Source organism: Pteronotus mesoamericanus, unplaced genomic scaffold, assembly GCF_021234165.1.
Source record: "Pteronotus mesoamericanus isolate MK-2021 breed Mesoamerican mustached bat unplaced genomic scaffold, CSHL_Meso_final scaffold_45, whole genome shotgun sequence".
Classification (NCBI taxonomy): Eukaryota; Metazoa; Chordata; class Mammalia; order Chiroptera; family Mormoopidae; genus Pteronotus; species Pteronotus mesoamericanus.
The window spans coordinates 5,323,477-5,338,220 of NW_026555317.1; the positions used below are offsets into that span (position 1 = coordinate 5,323,477).

The 14,744-nt window shown below is 40.2% G+C and overlaps 1 protein-coding gene across 1 annotated transcript in view; it reads left to right on the forward strand.

Moving 5' to 3' along the window:
- The window catches only part of ANTXR1 (ANTXR cell adhesion molecule 1), a 223,120-nt gene extending 211,825 nt beyond the window's left edge, over window positions 1-11,295 (forward strand). The window contains exon 18 of the mRNA XM_054593556.1: window positions 9,305-11,295. Within this exon, the coding sequence (XP_054449531.1) occupies window positions 9,305-9,565 (261 nt within the window). The 3' untranslated portion in view covers window positions 9,566-11,295. The remainder of the gene's footprint in view (window positions 1-9,304) is intronic.
- The last annotated feature ends 3,449 nt before the right edge of the window (window positions 11,296-14,744 follow it).

Here is a 14,744-nt window from a genome sequence, read left to right on the forward strand (position 1 = left end):
TTCATTGTAACTTTAGGCATAGGTTAGACATGGGCACTCCGAGGCCTTTCCTGTAACCTTACACAGAGTTTATTCATCCCCACTTATGTGGCAAGACTATTTTATCTTACCGTGTTTTCTCTCTGTCAGAGTACTTATTAAAACATGTTTAAAGACTTTCAGGTTGGAATGGCAATTTGAGCACATGTGTTTCACTTGACCACAGAAGCAGGTGAGACTTTAACCTTGACCTGTCCACTGGCAGCATGGTAGTAGGTGGCAGGATGTCCCAGGCCAGCTCACACAAGGAACTTGCACAAGTGTGTAAATAGACAAAACCCTTTCAATATGGCAGCATCTTTCCTAGTCCTCTTCCAATTTAGCCTTTTCTCGTCAATAGCAGCCTACATTTCATAATGAATAGTGCTGGGTAATAGCAAGAGAACAGAAAGAGAAGTTTGTGATGGTTATCTTTAGGGTTACATCTTTCTCTCATCCAGTGATCTTATCTTTCTCCGGGGGGCCCTTGGACTCGAGCAATGTGAAGTCTGAGCCAGTCAGGCAATGAATAGGGCACAGACATGGATCCTTATCAACACCTTGGGAAGGGTGCTAAGTTCAGGGTCCAAATAAAAGAGAAACCCACAGCAACTCCTAGATTCAGCTCCATAAACCAGGAGTGGCCCTTCTAGGCAAAGAGATGAGTTGTCACTTGTTTTAGTATTGTTCTGTAACAATACAGGGGCTGAAAACAACAATTTGCTACTTTCTCTCACAGTTCTATGGGTTGACCTGGCTTGGCTATGGTATCTCATGAAGTTGCACTCAAATAGTGGCTAGAGCTGGAGTCAATGGAAGGTTGACTGGGCTGGACGTCCACGAGGGCTTCTTCATCCAAGATGCTGTCTATCCTCAGTATCCTCCTCATGGCCTCTCCCTACAGAGAAGTGGCCTAGACATCTTACCTGGAGGGTCAGAGCACCAAAAAGAAGCAGGGACTTCCAGGATTCTTAATGTCAGACTCAGAGCTAACACAGCATCACTTCCATCATATTTCATTATTCAAAACTATCACAAGCCTACGCAGGTTCAAGGCAGTGGAGGAACAGATGCTTCCTCACCATCAGGGAGGGGCCCATGCATGCGGGAGGGAATGAATTGATAGCAGCCATCTCTCAGACCAGCTACCACCAAACAGGGAGGGAGAATTCTTTGGAACAGAGGAAATTCTCTCTGCCCAGACTGCTGAGAAAGGCCCCACCCTGCGGCTCTTGGGTGGCCCAATTACTAAAGCAGCAAAGTCAAATTTGAGCAAATATAGGTATTTAAAATACTGGAGGGAGGGTTAATAAACCCATACCACCCTTAGACTTCAATAGATAATGCAGCTAAAATAAATAAATAAAATATATAGAGGTTTTAACTAATCTAATACAAATGATTAGTGGATATTTATTTTACAGTGTACCCATAAAATATAAAAATTAATATTATTATTAAAATTTATAAAAATTGACTATAACTTGGGCAATGAATGAAAACTTGAAAAAAGAAAGTACTTCAAGCAACTGGGTAGTTGATGTTTTTCTCACCCATCAATATTTCTCTCCCTCTCTTTCCCTCTCTTTTCTCCTTTCTAAAAATAACTTTTTTAAAGTGTTTTTAGATGCCACATCTTCCCACCACAAAATAAATAAATAAATAAAGCTGAAAGTTAGCAGTAAGGGATTACGCTTATTTTAAAAAGCACTTAGGAGTTTTAAAACATGATCATAAATTACTCTTGAGTCTAAAAGGAAATCAAAACTACAATTACTGGGATTCTAGAAAAGTGATCATTGGAATGCAACAATAAAAACTTAAGGGACTTGCAAAAAATCATAGCCTTACATATTTTTATTATTAAATAAGAAAAAATGAAAACAAATGAGCCAAGCATTTAGTGAAAACTTAAGAAGGAATATAAAACAAATCTACAGAAAACAGAAACAAGGAATCTATGCGTATAAGAACAAATTAATGAAAACAAAGCAAAATCAGTAGAACTGAAAAATAACTCTTAAAAAATTTTCTTTGGAAATACCAATGTCATTGAAAATTTTTTGAGAGTCGAAAAAAATGTCATAACATGTAAAATATGTGTAATATTAATCTAATATTAATAACACAATAAATAAATTTATTTAACTATAAGAGTTTTCTGTGTACTAAGTACACATCTGTGCAAATGCTTTAAAAAATCTTGATGAAATGAATGATTTTCTAAGAAAGGATAAATTGTGGAAATGGACTCAAGAAAAGGTATAAAATGTGAGTATATCAATACCTGTGAAAAAAACTTTTAAAGTCCTCAAAGATCTGCACTCTAGAAAAACATGTTCAGAAAGATTTTGAAAGAAATTTCTATGCTTTTGATGAACAAATAATTTTATGCTATTTCATAATATAAAACATCAAAGATAAAAAATAATCTTTACAAATTATTTTGTGAAGTCAACATAACCTTGATGACAAAGTAGTAAACAACAAAAGAAAAAGGGCCAATCTCAACATGTGAAATTGGATGTAAAAATCCTAAATCAAAGATTAACAATGATTCTAGAACTTTTCAGAAGTTTATTTTAGAAATGCTGTGATAATGAGAAGTTAGATGAAGTCAATGCCCAATGAAGAATTTAATAACTTCATTTGGTGTTTTCATGTGATAGAAGATTATTCAACCACTGAAAATAATATTGAAAATGTCAGGGAAGAAATGGTCGCAGCATATTATTGAAAAAATTTTCTATAGGAAGATTCTATTTTTGTAAATATTATGTACCAGTGTGTGTGTGTGTGTGTGTGTGTGTGTTTATGTGTTTGTGAAAAAGAGCGATATGAAAGGATAAACACAAACTATTAACTACTTGAGTGTTGTAATTTAAAATTCTAATCTTTTCTTCCTCCTTTTGTGCATCTTCCAAGTTTTTTACAAAGAAAATGTATAACTTTGTAATTAGATTTAAAAAAGTGAATGTTATTGTTAAATAAGTCTTATCCCAGCAGTAATTCTTAACAGACATTATGTTTACATATGTCCCACTAAAGGTGAACCATTTTTATTTCTGCCCTTTCATTTTTCTAGTTTCCTCTTGTTACCAAATATTCGTGCTTTCATCTTACCCTCAGTTTGGCATCCAAAGAAGTTATTAAGCAGAGTGCGCCAGCATGTGTGTCAGCGAAACGAATCAAATAACTAAAAGAATTGACCTTGGCTCCTTTTCCATGAACAGCACAGAAAAGCAGACTATTATATGAAATTTATAAACAGGGCAAGTTCAAAGTGGAAAGAACGGAATCAAGACGGATCCTGGGTTCACCACTCACAACACATGGTTGTCTTTGCCCTCAGCTCAGGCTTTTAGGAAAGAGGCAAAGAGCAAGACAGGTGTCTCTGTGCCACCTTGTCACCGTCATAGAGTCGAGCCTGTGAATGAAAGAGTTAAATGAAAAGCCAGAGTATGGTGGCTTCATTTCAAATGATGGACCAGAGCTGAAGTATAGGAAAGGAAGGAGAGGGATGGCAGAAAGAAATGCAAGGGGAGCAGGGGCCAAGAACTTGGATATTTGCCCTTAGAAGGCAGGGAGGCATTGAAGAGTTTAAGCAGGAAAACAGTGTTGAATGTGCGTTTATGTGTATGTATATGTATATATTTTTATGTGTAAACATATGAAATTTTAGGTATACAAGCATATATACATCTTATATACATCTTCATATATACATGTGTAAACACATTATATATGTATGTGCATACACATTTTTATTTTTATATGTGTGGATATATAAATTTTATATGGAAACCAAAATATCACTGGAAGAGAAGGGCTGAAGGCAGGAAGGCTGGTTTACTTAGTGGCCCAAGTTATAGAAAATGAGCCATAGTGAGGGTGGGAGGAGTGAGGGGTGCGAAGGATCTTTAAGGGATAGGATCAGACGCTTCTCCCCGACTGTGGCAGAAGATGGCCACCCCCTAGTTCCCACTTACGTCTTCACTCTGCAAGGGATCGACCCTAACTGACTGCCTGTAAACCCAGTCATAATTCCAAACTCCCAGGAGAGAGAATCTAAATGGCCTGGCTCAGGGTAGGTGTCACAGAGCACAGAAGTGATGGTTTGTGGGATCACTCAACTGCTGTTTCTGTCATTCTGTGGACAGTATTCTTCACGAGGGCAGAGGCTGCTTTTGGTTGCTCAGCACTGTCGGCAGTACCTCAGAAGGTGTCCAGGACATAGCTGGCACCCAAACACCACTTGTCAAAAGGATGAATGCACAAAAGCATTTAACAAACGAAGAGAATCGTAGGATACAAAGCACTAGGAAGTCATCCAATCCAGCCCTCCATCCATTCACTGCTCCTGTGTTTCATTTATCGTTAGAGCACCAGCTTCAGCAGAATTACATCAATTGTCTTCAATGTGCCAATGAGCTTTTGTGGTCTTGTCTGAGACCAACCCCCATTTACAAGAGTGACTTAAGTTAGAAATTATGCTCCTAATTCTAAACAAATGACTTCAAACAAACTTTGGAAACCCAATCCATTTGTAACTTGAGAAATACCTACAGCCCTCCAAACAAGACAATTAATGAGAGAACTAGGCCAGAGAGAAAAGGTATTTGTCAGAAGAAACTTGGCATACATGTTATACTTTTCCCATCTGATTATTTTTGTATTTTTCCTGTGATTCCAACTTCCTTAAGTGACCTCTGTTCATAAGAAACTATTCTGTTTAATCTGTGGGAACGTGGCATATTTTTAACCATCTTCGAAGGCCAGCTCCCTCTCCACTGAGCGTGCCTGATACCTAAACAGATGTTTTATAATACTCAGCACACATGAGCTCATCACTGGCAAGACATTTGCACCCAATCAGCCCACAGTTCTTCTCACATCCCCTCTGTTATCCCACAAACTCAAATTTAGAACTCACAGGCAAGCTTGGGTCTTTACCATGGTAACAAAAGAGCAGGCTATGGAGAGTCCAGTTATGAAATTCAATGTATTAATATTTTATAAATTTGATAACCTACTGGAAGACATGGAATACAAGGAGTTAGCCAAACTAAGTAGTATAAAAAGATGTACAAACTGACTGCCCCAAAAGAATTCAGATTAAAGTATTTGAGTAAAGGGCTCCAAAACAACTCAAATTTTGATCAAATCATAAAACATTAGGGATGAAAGACCCTTGGATGTCATCTAGCTAGCACAACTCTGTTACAAATGAAGAAGCTGAGGCCCATAGAGAGAAAGTGACTTACTCGAGGTTCCACAGTGAGTGCATTTGGAGCAGAACTAGAGGCAGACCTCTGCCTCCTGGGCCTGACCCGTGGAGCAGACCAGAGCCCATACCTCCAGTTCCCTGTCCCTGTTCTCCTTGGACCATTGGTGGCTGTGGTTCAAAACTGGGAAAAAGCCAGAACCTGGGTCAACAAGATCTGTCATCTCAACTACATCATGATTGTTTCAGAGTGTCACCTCCAAATTAGGTTAAGTGTTTTGTTAGGGACAATTTTCCTTGATAAGTCAGTCAAAAGTAACCAAAAAAAAAAAACCTCACAAAACCTACCTATTCTTGAAGGTAACATGTTAACATGTCTAGTGTGGGAATCAAGGGGAGTGTATGATATGCTTACTACCCTTCCCGCAAGAGCCTAGAAGATGTCCGAAGAGACCATGAGAGAGTGAACAAGGAGAGCCAAACTCACAGCTGTGAGTTCATGCACCTTTGAGCCTCTGAGAACTGAAACTTGCCGGGAAAATCTGAGCTTTCACCAAAGCCTCACTCTCTCAAAAACCCTCAGGGATAGGAGCAGTATTTGCTGAGCACTCACTTAAACTTGAACCTAGTGCTGCTTTAAAGATCTCAGGAGGAGAAGACCTGGAAGCTCCCTCAGAGACTCACCCACCAGCTGGGGAGCAATTTATACTGAGAAGAGTGCCAACTGGCACAGCATGTCCTTTCATTGAACAAATCCTTGTGAAGGGCTGAGGATGGGCCAGCCTGGACGTCCTACAATAACTAAAAGAACAAGAAATGAATTGAAAGATGTAAGCCAGGACCAGATCAAAAAAGGGCTGATACGCCATCAGAGAGGTTTGGATTTTATTCTAAAGATGATGGGGAACCATTGAAGGACTTTGAACTGGGCAGTGAATTGACTGGATTCCTTCTGGAAACATCTCTAGACAGCTAGGTTAAGAGCTGATGGATTGTGGCCAAGAGTTACATGGTGTGATACCATCTATAAGGGCTTCAAGAAATTATTTGTACTTTTAGTCTATCTTCAGGATAATACAGTGAAAAACAGATTGGTGCCTACAACAAGCGGAGCTGGTTTTAATCCAGCTTCTACCATTCACTGGCTGTATAATCTTGGGCACATTATTTAAATGAAGCTAAGCCCTCAGTCTTTTTTCTGTACAGTGAAGATAATAATACTTAGCTCATAGGGATTTGATAATAAAGAAGATATTGTGCCTGGACATTTCTAATAATCCTCCCAACACCATTAGACTCAGTCAGATAAAAACAGCATTTCCCAACCGGCAGGCACACCACCTCATATCCTCCAAGCTGCCACTGAGTAGAAGATACTGTTGTATTTTCTTCTTAGAATTTATCTAGAGCATTTGGTTGCTAATGTGTGAAAATAATTGGCATTCATTTTTCATAAATGAGCAAGCCGGAGTAAACTGAGGTCAAAACCAAATCTTAGATCTGAATCAAACCACCAAAAAACAATCCTGCAAAGAATTAAACTGCATTACAAAGACCAGGGTAGGAACGGAGAGCTCCAATCGTCCTAGCAACATGTTAAGCAAACAGTGGTGCAGATTCACTGGCATACATGACACTGAGAACATCTGGCCTTTCTATTATCCTGTCACAAGCAAAAAATGATGTCGTGTAAACTGATCTTTAGGTCAATTATATGGTCTAAGTGTTACAGTGTTTGTGTTGGCTCCTCAGGCTCCAGGTTTTAAGAACTTAATTCGTAGCCACACCCCTCCCTGAAGCCCTAATTACGTCTTACTGTAAGGGACCCCAGGGATTTGTTTATGCGAGGTCTGCACCTCTGTTCAGGATGATAAGTGTGTGTAAATGCATCATCAGTTAACTGGGTGTGCAAAGCACTATGGGAGGTCCTAAGAGAGTTACAGGAGTTACGTAGAAGAGAGTACATAAGAGGGCAGGATCTGGGGGCTGCTCTGGCCACATGGCCAATGCTACATTTTTTCCCCTGTATGTCAGTTTTATTATAGAAGCCAGGTGTAGCGTGTAAGGCTCTAGCCTGCAGCTCACTTAGAAGGCACTCAACTGGAGTCAGAAAACCTGATGCTACCTCCAGCGCGTCTTTGTGCAGTAGATAAGGCCATTATTGTGTCTGAGTGTGTTTCCTCATCTAGACTTAACTTCATTTTCCAAACACCATGTGCCAGGCACTGTTCCAAGACCTTCACCAGCATTGATTACGTTCATCCGCATAGTGACTATCAGTGGTAGGTGGTATTAGTACCCCCACCCCATGTCACACAGTGGGGTGTCATGCAGCAGAGATGTGGCAGAGGCGGTGAGCTTACGCCTCCTCCCTGGCTGCTTAACAAGTGCTCGGGGCTGTTGTGTCAGCTCTAATGTGCTAGGGTCAGTAAGGAACCACAGCCCAGTGCTTCGGAGCTGCAGACCATGAGTACAGTCCGGGAGCATTACTGACTGTGGGAAGTGGGCTCCTGGCCTCTCCCCACCTCAGCCCACCCTGACCCCCTGCAGCTATGGCCAAGAGGCAGTGATGGCAGATGGGACACTGACAAGAGCTCTCTCTCACCCACCTCACCCCTACCTCCCAGCCTCTGGATCCCTGGGCCTCCTCTCTTGTTCCAGCCCACATCACTGATCCCTAGAGGGAGGGAGAGAGCAGTGGATAGCCAGCCCTAAAGGAAATCGAAAGCTACCCAGGCTGGACCCCAGGCACCAGCTGCTCCTTCCCCAGGGTTGGAATTTTCCTTCAGCTTTAAAGGAAATGAATCTCTCGCCTCTGGGTCTGACTTAGCATGTCTAGGAACGAAGGGCAGACTATGTAGTACAGTAAATCCCAGACTCTTGAGTTGTCCATTACAGGAATTTATTACAGATGGTAACCATTAGGACTTTAACATCTTGAAGGGAAGAGTTTTATCCAGAATCATAAATAAACTGTAACCAAGGCTCAGATTTATAAAGCTGTAAAAGAGAGCTGCTGGACAACTGGGAATTTACAGTACTGGGTTACAAAATCAACTTAAGGCATGAAAGCTTGCACTTGATCTGGGAGTTCTGGACAATGCAGTTAATAGACCCCAATCAGAACCTAACAAAGTTAGGCTCTCGTTTAATCTCATGAAATGCAAGCTCAGAGAAGATGGGGTGTTGGCATCTATATATGGCATTGTAATTCCTAAACCAATAGTGTAGTAGTAAAATATAAAACAAGGCTACTCCCTCCCAGAAGTTTCTCATCTGTTCAGGGAAGCAAGGAATTTACAGATCAAACAATTTTAGTATGCAGGCTTCTGTGTGTGGCATAGATTATAACTGTAGAAGAGTTTAGGGAGGGAAGCAAAGGCTAAGTAAGTGAAGGCTGAAGTCATCAGGGAAAGATGTGTGGACAAGAAGGAACTAGACTTATGACTTGAAGGATGAGCGGAGATGCACACATGTGAACAGAGGTTTGCTCAGCCCCCACATCTCCCACCAACACACTTTGTGTCCCAGCTGTGACCCTCATCCCAAGCCGAGTCTCAAATCACACACTTGTGTATCCTACAGGTAATTGTCCTACAAGGAATTGATGCTCAAATTCCACCAACCCCACCTCTTCCTAGTTGTGTGGCCTTGGGAAATGACTTACCTTTTTTCAGCCTCAGTTTCCTCATCTAGGAAATGCAACAGTTGATTTTCATACCTGGCATCGGAAGGCTTTTGAAACTAAAATTGATGACCTCTGTACTCAGCTTGACCCTATGCATCCGGTTAAGGTCGGGCCCCTTCCTTTCCTCCTCCTTGAGAGATTTCAGGAAAAATTAATTTTAACAAATAATTTTTTTAACACAGTAAGCTTCAAAAAAGGAAGCAGAAAGCTTTTTTGTTGCCAAGTTCTATTGTATGCCATTCAAGTGTTGTCATAAATGTTGTGTCGGCTTTCTACATATTTCTTTCAGGCCACCCACCACACTTCCCACCTGCCCTGTTGTAAGGTCATAGCAAGCTTCAGCTCACATTTCCTTTTCTCTGATTCTCTTCCAGGGGCGCTGTATCAACTTCACCAGAGTCAAGAACAATCCACCTGCCAAGTACCCCCTCAACAACGCCTACCATACCAGTTCACCGCCTCCTGCCCCCATCTACACTCCCCCACCTCCTGCTCCCCACTGCCCTCCCCCACCCCCTAGTGCTCCCACTCCCCCAATTCCATCCCCACCATCCATCCTTCCCCCTCCCCCTCAGGCTCCACCTCCCAACAGGGCGCCACCCCCCTCCAGGCCTCCTCCTAGGCCTTCTGTCTAGAACCCAAGGTTTGTGCTCTGGGCTCTCTCAGAAACTTTAGGGAGGAGGCTCCTCTGTGGTGTTAGAGTAAGTCTTTCCAGTTAAAGGAAGATTCCACTTTGGAAATGAGTGGTGATAAAGCCCAGTGATGTTCACACACTTTAAAATTTGGTTTGTCATGCCAGTATGCCAACAATTGTGATCATCAGAAAGAAATCAAAATTTTGAAATGCCTGAAAACAAATGAGGCAACTACAGTCACAATTATAGCCAGCCAGCCATCACCTCTAGAAGGTTCCAGAGACAGTGAAACTGCTGAGATGCTCTAAATGGGAATGTGTCTCACGGAAGACCAGTAACAAATCATTTCTCTAGGGTGAAATGCAGAGTCGGATAAGAAATAACATTGCTGAGTTTCTAAATGCTGCTTTTCCTCCTCCACTCCAACTCTATCATTTAACCATGGATCCTTGGCCTAGGAACCAAGGAATGGAGTGAGTCCTCACCCCTGTGCACCACCCAGGAAGGTGGAAACCCTTTGCCTACAATTTTGGGGAAAGCTTGAAGTAGCCATCGTGGCAAGAAACTCAACATCAGACAGATATCCAAAACCATGACTTACTGGGATTTTCAGAGGAGTAAAAATATGCCACTTTTCCTTTCAAATTCTCCCAGTTTCCAAGTGAGGAAGAGAGCAGGTATTTACTGATGGAAAAGGTATGTTGCCATGTTGCTGTGTAAGTGAAACCAGGTGTGTACATTGACAAGAGGCATACTGATGGGTGCAGCAGATAGTTTCTAAAACCCACAGGCCATCAGCAGCTTGAGGTGGCTGGCTTTGGCCCAACCTGGTCCCCTAGATCAACAGACAACACATTGTCGACAAAAACCTGTTAATGATTCACGTTAAAAATCAAGGTTTAGCCTTGGTTTAAATCACTTGATATACGAAGAAGTGATTGATCCTGTTTTCCAGAGACAAATGCGAGTTGATCTTCCCAAAACGACATCACTAGCGCCTACCACACAATTTCACTGATTTTCTTTTTCTTTCTTGGTAAAGTTATGCACCAGAGACTTCTAGGTAGAGCTGAGAGACAATGGTCCTGACATGATGAGAAAACTATCTCCAGGTTCTTTGATTAACCCTAAAAAAGGCATGTATGTAGATGCAAATAGATTTCTCTTTGGCTTTCAACATACTCAGAATTTATTATCAGCTGTTGACCCAGAGGCAATACACCAAAATGCTCTGCCTGAAATTCTTCCCATGCCTGAGACTCACTCCATTGCTCCAAGTCTTTCTGAATCTGTTGTGAGCAATAAGCCCTATAAGCACTTTCTAAACATTGGGCCTCATCACCCAAAGGTGAAAACAGGGTCATCGTCGAGGGCCTCCTGCACCCTCCTGTTCAAAATTATCTCCCTGCTCCAACTTTCCACAGGTCTTAAAATTCCTCTCCCAAACCTCTTAAATCTTTTCAGGAACAAAGCAGAATACAAATATAAACTTGGTGCTTTGGGCTCTAGTCTCCAAAGATCCTTCAAGAACACATCAAGCCAGACTCATTCTTTCACTTTACTTAGTACAGAGACATAAGGACCTGGCATGCATTCCATAAACACCAATTTTTATAGCCTCAATAGACATTGCTAATCAATCACAGCACTATTTCCCATGGAGCCCAGTGATTTCCTCATGATCCTCAAATCACAACTCCAAAGAGCCACCACTCATCAGTCAGAAATGAGAGAGAGAGAGATGAGCCCTATTTGTCATCACTATGTAGAAAACAAAAACAAACAGGGATTGCATTGGGCCCGGGGGGGCGGGGGCAGCGGGGGATCAGATCCCTTAGGCATAAAAGGTACAGTCAGGGGAAAATAGATCTAGGCACACTGCTTAGACTACAGGCACTAAATCTGCAGTGCCAGCACCGAACTGGCACTTCTCCAAGTGTACCTTAGATCCAACCCTCCTCCCAACCTGCCATTTCCAGAGGCTCCCTGGCCCTTCTCACAGAGCTAAAATCAGAGGTGGTTTCCAAGACTTATGAAAGCAACCTCCCTCCCCCAACTTCCAACCTGGCCCATATTGTCTATTTTTAGAATACTAGGCTTGTTCTTTAGGGTAGTCCTTCATGAAGCGGGGACCAGAATGTTTCGGCCACCTGCGGTGACACTGCTGGACTCCAGAAAACCATTCCTTAGAAGAATGGGTTCCCCAGGCTCACAGTGTAGAGATGTTGAGCCCACGACAACTGTTTTGACTGCTGGCAGTACAGAACAGTCCACCCCACACCACTGCCGCACGACTCACTGCGTGCAGCCCAAAGAAACGTCAAGCCAAGACGCTGACATTGTTATGAAAAAAGATGGTGGGCATCGGGTGAGAACGCAGCATTTGAGATCTCAATGGCACATCAGTCAGAAGCCCTGTGCAGTTTCTGGGATGTTGTTTCAGTGAACTTTTTGATGAAATAGGGAACTGCAAATATATGATGATTTTGAAGAGGATTAGCAGGGTGTGTCCTTAAAACTGACTCATCTTGTCAACTGTAGTCATTTAGAATTATAGTTGAGAAAGAAAAACACCTATACTGTATGAACAAGGCAATATTTTAACAGTAGGCTATTACAGGCAGGAAAATTCTTTAACTGGTTTATGAAATCTATCAATACTTGTATCATTCCCTGTAAAAGACAGCAGACATATGATTGTGATCAGGAAACTGCACAAAAAATTCTTTAAACCCCTATGTTATTGTCTTTGTGAAGTTTTTTTTAATAATAAAACCCAACTTTTTGTTGTATATATTCGTATTCCATGTGTTAGATGGAAGCATTTCCTATCCAGTGTGAATAAAAAGAACAGTTGTAGTAAATTATTATAAAGCCAATGATATTTCATGGCAGGTTATTCTACCAAGCTGTGCTTGTTGTTTTTTTCCCATGACTGTATTGCTTTTATAAATGTACAAATAGTTACTGAAATGACGAGACCCTTGTTTGCACAGCATTAATAAGAACCTTGAGGGATACCCTCTGTTAACAACCAACTCATGAACCGTTTCCAGCCTGGAGCTTAGCATATATTCCAGTGAGACACAAAGTCTCTCTTTTACCAAGGTCAAGAACAGAGGTGGAGGACTAATTAATTAATAGTCTTGGATACCTGGCCTTGAGTAATTTCATTGTAAATATTATTAGAATGAGCAGAGATGATCTCAAAATTTCATACACACTAAAGTCTAAACACTGTGTCAGATGAGAGAAACCATTAAAAAAAAATCAGAAAAAAAATTATTTTGAGATAACAAGCAACAGTTTCAACCCAGTGTTAAAGCAATAAAAATAATCAATGCTGTGTAAAGTGGGTTGAATTAGTTTGCAAACTATATAAAGCTATGTGCAGTAAAAAGTCTGTTAATGCACACCAGATAGGAATGGGGTGTTCTCGTCGATTGCCTTTTCTAGTTATCTGAGCTCTACTATATTATCATACTTGGATAACCAATTTAAAAGAATTAGAATATGATTTTTTAATACACTTAACATTAAACTCTTCTAATTCTTTCTTCTTTCTGTGTTAATTCAGAAGACAGTTATGGATCTTCAGTGCCTCTGAGTCATTGTTATAAAAAGTTCAGTTATCGCTGTACCATGCAATAGAGACCGGGCTAAACCTGTACAATGAAAACCCTGGAAGTTGCTTTTTTTAAAAAAAAATAATAAACTCCTAAAATCAACTATTTTACTGGTTGTCTCTTTGTTATAAAAATAAAACACAGATTTCAACTGTTTAACATCCTGGTTATAATAAAATGTCCGTGTCATCCTACAAATGAAATTATATCTCAAATTATTTTGTGTTCTGCACTATATTTTTTACTGTCTTGATTGCTCTCATTTCTTCTTTAGCTGTGCAACATTCAAAATATTCCTTATTTCCAGTAATGTTTTTAAATTTTTAAAAAGTAGTCCATGTTAAACGAAAAATTAAAATGAAAAGTGGAGACAGAGAAGCACTCCGAAGAAATATATTGGTTCAGTTAAGATTATGTCTAGCTGTCTGTTACAAAAATGTGGCTATGATTGATTTGATATACTGAGCAAGGATTTCAGAGGTTTGCAGCTGCTCAAGAAACCAGGCAGTATTATAGATGGTGCAGCAGTAATACCCTTCTGCCTATATACACTTCAAAATGTGATTATTATTTCTGTATTTCTGATACAAACCACTTTATTCTCCTTAGCAGTTTCAATTCAGCTCCTCCACTTACATTTTTTTGTAAGTAGAAGAGTGTCTCTTAATCATTCCTGAATTTGTTTCTTTACAAGTCCTCAAACCTTGAGTTTAGAATTGGAATAAAACCATCTGCAAACAGAAAATCATGTCAAAATTTCTTTCCAAGATTTCATTAATATTCCATTTTCATAACATTTTGGGCACATAGACACTTTTTAAATTACATTCTTAATCATTGAATCATTTTGAGATAACTGGCTAGCAATTTGGCAGGGGGAAAAATGTTGGAGCCCTACCTCACTCCCTATACCAAAATAAATTCCAGCTGCATTTAATTTAAGTGGAACAAATAAAACCAGAAACATATAAGTGGAAAAGATGCTTATTGTATGGTATGAAGAATTTTTAAATTTTGCATATTGTTTTCATTACTTACCAACTTTCTGATAAAATCACTTCAACTACTCTGAGTAGTGTTCCAACGTATTAAGTTAGCTAAGCAAAGGAACCATTAGGGACATGTATAAGATCACTGATCTGCGAGGTGTTGACTGTGAACTGGAGTGGGAGAGCCACAATTATTCATCACTAAATCCAATTTTCTGTGTTTGGAAAAAAATAGGTCTTTCTCTAGAGTCTCACAAGTGTATAACTACCAGTATAACTCTGTCCATCTAAATATATTGTAAGCAAGTTCAACATGGCTTACAATTATCAAACATGTGGTATAAGGCTATAGAGTTGGCATATGCAAAACACACAGATTATATTCTGATTATAATTGTATTGTGTTGTCTTGAAGTTGTTATACCTAAACAATTTAGAAGCCTTATAACTCCACTAGGTATAATCTTTGATACCTCTCCTTTTTACTCAACATTCAAACAGTCACTTAGTTATATAAATTCTTCCTACTCTACTTAAGTTGGGACTATTTTAATTTTTGCAGTT